This window comes from Periophthalmus magnuspinnatus, chromosome 12 (genome assembly GCF_009829125.3).
Source record: "Periophthalmus magnuspinnatus isolate fPerMag1 chromosome 12, fPerMag1.2.pri, whole genome shotgun sequence".
NCBI classification, from domain to species: domain Eukaryota; kingdom Metazoa; phylum Chordata; class Actinopteri; order Gobiiformes; family Gobiidae; genus Periophthalmus; species Periophthalmus magnuspinnatus.
Genome location: NC_047137.1, coordinates 18,549,316 through 18,555,315, shown reverse-complemented (window position 1 = coordinate 18,555,315; position 6,000 = coordinate 18,549,316). Strand labels below are relative to the sequence as shown.

The window sequence follows — 6,000 nt, the reverse complement described above, 5'->3', positions numbered from 1 at the left end:
AAGGAACAGTATGGAACATTGAGAGTTTAAACTCCATAATCGTGACCTCTCTGTGACCCCAGATACGAGTCCAGTCCATCCTTCAAACCACGTTTTACCAGGTTTAGGGGTGATTTAGTCCTTGTTTTAGTCCTGGTCTAGTCCTGGTTTAGTCCTGGTCTAGTCCTGGTCTAGTCCTGGTCTAGTCCTGGTCTAGTCCTGCTCTAGTCCTGCTCTAGTCCTGCTCTAGTCCTGCTCTAGTCCTGGTCTAGTCCAGCTCTAGTCCAGCTCTAGTCCAGCTCTAGTCCTGCTCTAGTCCTGGTCTAGTCCTGGTCTAGTCCTGCTCTAGTCCTGCTCTAGTCCTGCTCTAGTCCTGCTCTAGTCCAGCTCTAGTCCAGCTCTAGTCCTGGTCTAGTCCTGGTCTAGTCCTGGTCTAGTCCTGGTCTAGTCCTGGTCTAGTCCTGGTCCAGTCCTGGTCCAGTCCTGGTCTTATTAATAAGCCCATCCTCTCTTTTATCTGTAATAATTCGTTTCTTGGACAAAATCATCTGATTGTCTTGTTCCTCATTAAATCATATAAATGTATTTTGCGGCGTTAAGTAAAACTGTGGAGGCCTCATTGTTCAGAGAGGGTCTGGAGGAGGTGCAGAGCGGGTCTGGAGGAGGTGCAGAGCGGGTCTGGAGGAGGTGCAGAGATAACACAAATCTGCGTTTGTTCCAGATAAGACTCAGCACAATGAGCTTCCTCTGGTTTAACTGTTTGAGACAGAGCTCACACATCTGCTCATTATCTCTGTAAACACACTCAATTATTCAGAATATGAGCCCAGACGCACAGGGCAGACGGGGGGCAGACGGGGGGCAGACGAGGGGCGGACGAGGGGCGGACGAGGGGCGGACGAGGGGCGGACGAGGGGCGGACGAAAGGCGGACGAGGGGCGGACGAGGGGCGGACGAGGGGCGGACGAGGGGCGGACGAGGGGCGGACGAGGGGCGGACGAGGGGCGGACGAGGGGCGGACGAGGGGCGGACGAGGGGCGGACGAGGGGCGGACGAGGGGCGGACGAGGGGCGGACGAGGGGCGGACGAGGGGCGGACGAGGGGCGGACGAGGGGCAGACACAGAGCGGACGAGGGGCAGACGAGGGGCGGACGAGGGGCGGACGAGGGGCAGACACAGAGCAGACGACGGGCGGACGAGGGGCGGACGAGGGGGAGACGAGGGGCAGACACAGAGCAGACGAGGGGCAGGCGAGGGGCAGGCGAGGGGCGGACGAGGGGCGGACGAGGGGCGGACGAGGGGCGGACGAGGGGGAGACGAGGGGCAGACACAGAGCAGACGAGGGGCAGGCGAGGGGCGGGCGAGGGGCGGACGAGGGGCGGACGAGGGGCGGACGAGGGGCGGACGAGGGGCGGACGAGGGGCGGACGAGGGGCGGACGAGGGGCGGACGAGGGGCGGACGAGGGGCGGACGAGGGGCGGACGAGGGGCGGACGAGGGGCGGACGAGGGGCGGACGAGGGGCGGACGAGGGGCGGACACAGAGCGGACGAGGGGCAGACGAGGGGCGGACGAGGGGCGGACGAGGGGCAGACACAGAGCAGACGAGGGGCGGACGAGGGGCGGACGAGGGGGAGACGAGGGGCAGACACAGAGCAGACGAGGGGCAGGCGAGGGGCAGGCGAGGGGCGGACGAGGGGCGGACGAGGGGCGGACGAGGGGCGGACGAGGGGCGGACGAGGGGCGGACGAGGGGCGGACGAGGGGCGGACGAGGGGCGGACGAGGGGCGGACGAGGGGCGGACGAGGGGCGGACGAGGGGCGGACGAGGGGCGGACGAGGGGCGGACGAGGGGCGGACGAGGGGCGGACGAGGGGCGGACGAGGGGCAGACACAGAGCGGACGAGGGGCAGACGAGGGGCGGACGAGGGGGAGACGAGGGGCAGACACAGAGCAGACGAGGGGCGGACGAGGGGCGGACGAGGGGGAGACGAGGGGCAGACACAGAGCAGACGAGGGGCAGGCGAGGGGCAGGCGAGGGGCGGACGAGGGGCGGACGAGGGGCGGACGAGGGGCGGACGAGGGGCGGACGAGGGGCGGACGAGGGGCGGACGAGGGGCGGACGAGGGGCGGACGAGGGGGAGACGAGGGGCAGACACAGAGCAGACGAGGGGCAGGCGAGGGGCAGGCGAGGGGCGGACGAGGGGCGGACGAGGGGCAGACACAGAGCAGACGAGGGGCAGGCGAGGGGCAGGCGAGGGGCGGACGAGGGGCGGACGAGGGGCAGACGAGGGGCAGACACACAAACTGAGGCAATGACAAAAATATCAGTATTGAATTTGAAGAGGAGAGAAAGAATGAATTGAATTTGAAAACTGATATCGATAAAGCGGTATCGATATGGGTTTATCGACACCAGTATGGGTATACTGGAGTCGATATATCGCCCACAGCAGAAGGGACTCACTGGTTCAGACTGTGGATGTGTTTAATGGAGCTGAAGATGCTTCCTCTCACGTCGGGCTTCAGGGTCCCTTTGGCCGCCAGGATCTCCACAAAATACTGAGAAAAGTACAAATACAAATGAAAACGAACTCACCAAATATCATCACGTCCTATTTTTAATACATCTATGATCTCATCTCTACTCTCTGCTCCTCCTCTGGCTCTCTGCTCCTCCTCTGGCTCTCTCTCTGCTCCTCCTCTGTCTCTCTGCTCCTCCTCTGTCTCTCCGCTCCTCCTCTGTCTCTCCGCTCCTCCTCTGGCTCTCCGCTCCTCCTCTGGCTCTCTGCTCCTCCTCTGGCTCTCTGCTCCTCCTCTGGCTCTCTGCTCCTCCTCTGTCTCTCCGCTCCTCCTCTGGCTCTCTCTGTCTCTCCGCTCCTCCTCTGGCTCTCTCTGTCTCTCCGCTCCTCCTCTGGCTCTCTCTGTCTCTCCGCTCCTCCTCTGTCTCTCCGCTCCTCCTCTGTCTCTCCGCTCCTCCTCTGTTTCTCCGCTCCTCCTCTGTCTCTCCGCTCCTCCTCTGGCTCTCCGCTCCTCCTCTGTCTCTCCGCTCCTCCTGTGGCTCCCCGCTCCTCCTCTGTCTCTCCGCTCCTCCTCTGTCTCTCCGCTCCTCCTCTGTCTCTCCGCTCCTCCTCTGTCTCTCCGCTCCTCCTCTGTCTCTCCGCTCCTCCTCTGTCTCTCTCTGTCTCTCTGCTCCTCCTCTGTCTCCCCGCTCCTCCTGTGGCTCTCTCTGTCTCTCCGCTCCTCCTCTGTCTCTCTGCTCCTCCTCTGTCTCTCCGCTCCTCCTCTGTCTCTCCGCTCCTCCTCTGTCTCTCCGCTCCTCCTCTGTCTCTCCGCTCCTCCTCTGTCTCTCCGCTCCTCCTGTGGCTCTCACCGTGGTGATGAGTTGTAGTTGTTGGCAGTACTTTTGCTCAGTTTGGACCAGTTCTTTGGAGATCCTGATGCGTTTGCGCTCCCATCGCTCCCTCTGCTCCTCGATGCTCCCGTGAGGAGGGCTGTCTGAGGTCGGGCTGAAGCTCATCTTCAAACACAAAGGACCGACTTAAACGGAGACAGAAGGACAGAAAACGTTCACCTACAGAAGCACATGAGGCTGCGTCAAAACGATTATTCAAACATTTAACAAAACAGACACAAATATTCAAGTCCACTGAGGTCGTCCTACTGAAAATCAGATACTATGATATGGGTCTTTTCATGATCAATGTCGATATCAGTTCTTTAGAATCCAGAGCAGCTCATGCCGATTAGTTCTGCCGATACATTTGGGCCAATTTCGAGTATTTTCCCCAAATTTTGTACTTTAATTTACTACAAACTCCCCCACAGCCCCTTTTCACCTCAAACCCAGAGAGCTGTGTCGTTTTGTGCAGCGATCTCTTCATTTAAAGTGTTCGTGTAAAGTTTTGTGTGTTTTCTTTAGGCAGATCGACCAAAACAAAATATCGGACAGAGATTTAAGGCCGATAGCCCATACGCTAAAAAGGCCAAATATCTGCCTGATATATCGATCACCCAATATGTCGCTCAATCTCTAATCGATACTCATTTTCACAGGTATCGATACTAAAAAAGTCCCATTAACAGAAATAAACCTTTGCTGAATATGTTTATACTGATGTCGAGCTGCATCTTTCACAAGTATAAGACACACAGACTAGAACACGCCCACGATCGATGACATCACTGATGACGTCACACTGGGAAACTTCTGTCCAAAAGGTTCAGCAGAATTTACACAAGAGATACATTTTAAACACGATTTCAACAAAACAAAGGTGTTTTCGTATATTTTTATTTGTCAAATCATAATTTCTATGAGACAGTTCTGGCTCACTGTACCACGGCGTCGCCAGGTAACAGTGACGTAACTCTGTAGTGTGACGTCATGATTTCAAACCAGGTAGAGTCAAATTTGAAGCTTAAAAAATGACTCGGAAATAGAATTATAATTTTAACAAAGTCTGCGATTTAACCTCCTGAGACCTGGCGTCCTCATGTGGACAACACATTTTGGGTCGTCAAGGCAACAATGCAAATTTTTAGAAGAATAACAGCAACAAGAACAGCAACAATGCAAATATATTAATTTAGAAAACGTTTAAGAGTTTAGAATGTTTAGAATATTTTTTTATTTATTATTTTTTTTGTAGGCTCATGTCCCCTGCTCCTGTCTCTTCACATGAGACACTTTTTTCCAAGAGGCACAATTGTTGTTTCTCATTTTGTTTTTACTCAGGACAAATGTTGCTGTTTTCAGGGTTTTAATAAATAGTTTTTGTAAATCATTATTCAAATGTTTTATCAAAATGATTAAAATGTCACATATGAGGACATTTGATTAACTTCATTTATCTCAGAAACTACATAATGTAAAAAGATAATTCTAATCCCAAATAACAAAGAGAAATGAATAAAGCCATAAAAGAGCTCAGGTCTGAGGAGGATAATGATCTTAAGTGTTTTAAGTGTGAGCAGTGGAAGGTTAGTTTTTTTGTTTTTTTTTACTTTACAGGAAACGTCCATTCAAAAATCTACAAAACAGGAAGAGGTGAATAGTATCAGCAAAATGCACCTATTATTAAAAAACTATGACATTCAGTTAAGATTAATAAAGGTTTTGTCTCAAATCTAAACCAAACTCCTCGTGTTTAATGGTCAGTGTTATATATAAATATGAGGTGGGGTCTTTCCTCAAACTGCAGCTGTCTCCACATTAAACTGAATAAAACAGGATTAAACTGACACAGATCACATCAGAACAGACACGTCCCATTTCAGCTCATTTAACTCATTTTAGCTCTTTTTTAAACTCATTTTCAGCTCATTTTAGCACAAAAACAAAGCTAAGGTTCATCGTTTTTAAAGCTTTGTGAATTAAACCTCGCCAAACCCGCCGCATTTACTTTAAAATCCCTCCTGTGTAAATATCTTTCGTATTTCCCGTGACTTTCTCGCCCACAGACGGTAGAAAAGTATAAAAATATCAAAGTTTCGGGCGCATACCTTTGGAAACGGCTCCGGTTGAATCTCGGCGCTTTTTCAAACTCACTTCCGCATTTTCAGACTGGAGCCGCGAGGACAACGTTGATTGGCCGAACAACAGTAACCCGGAAGTGTAAGCAGAGCGCTGATTGGACACATCTGCGACGTAAAGCATGACGCAGTTTGACGTATGAATGTTTTTTATCGGTTTTGTAAAATATAACCAGTACTCAGTTTTGTTATTTAAGTAAAAGTACAGATACCTATGGAAGCCCGTTTCCGCCATGAAAAAAAAAATAAAAGCCCCACAGAAAGTCGAAATTACGAGTTTTAAACTCGTAATTATGAGTTTAAAACTCGTAATTATGAGTTTAAAACTCGTAATTATGAGTTTAAAACTCGTAATTAGGAGTTTAAAACTCGTAATTACGAGTTTAAAACTCGTAATTAGGAGTTTAAAACTCGTAATTATGAGTTTAAAACTCGTAATTATGAGTTTTAAAACTACTAATTATGAGTTTAAAACTCGTAATTAGAACT

The 6,000-nt window shown here is 51.7% G+C and overlaps 1 protein-coding gene across 1 annotated transcript in view; it reads right to left on the bottom strand.

Annotated features, from left to right (window-relative positions):
• The window catches only part of arhgef39 (Rho guanine nucleotide exchange factor (GEF) 39), a 14,654-nt gene extending 11,143 nt beyond the window's left edge, over positions 1-3,511 (bottom strand). Inside the window, exons 1-2 of the mRNA XM_033976026.2 lie at positions 3,350-3,511; positions 2,444-2,538 (exon numbers count right to left, since the gene is read on the bottom strand). Coding sequence (XP_033831917.1) covers positions 2,444-2,538; positions 3,350-3,496 — 242 coding nt within the window. The 5' untranslated portion in view covers positions 3,497-3,511. The remainder of the gene's footprint in view (positions 1-2,443; positions 2,539-3,349) is intronic.
• Between the last annotated feature and the right edge of the window lie 2,489 nt (positions 3,512-6,000).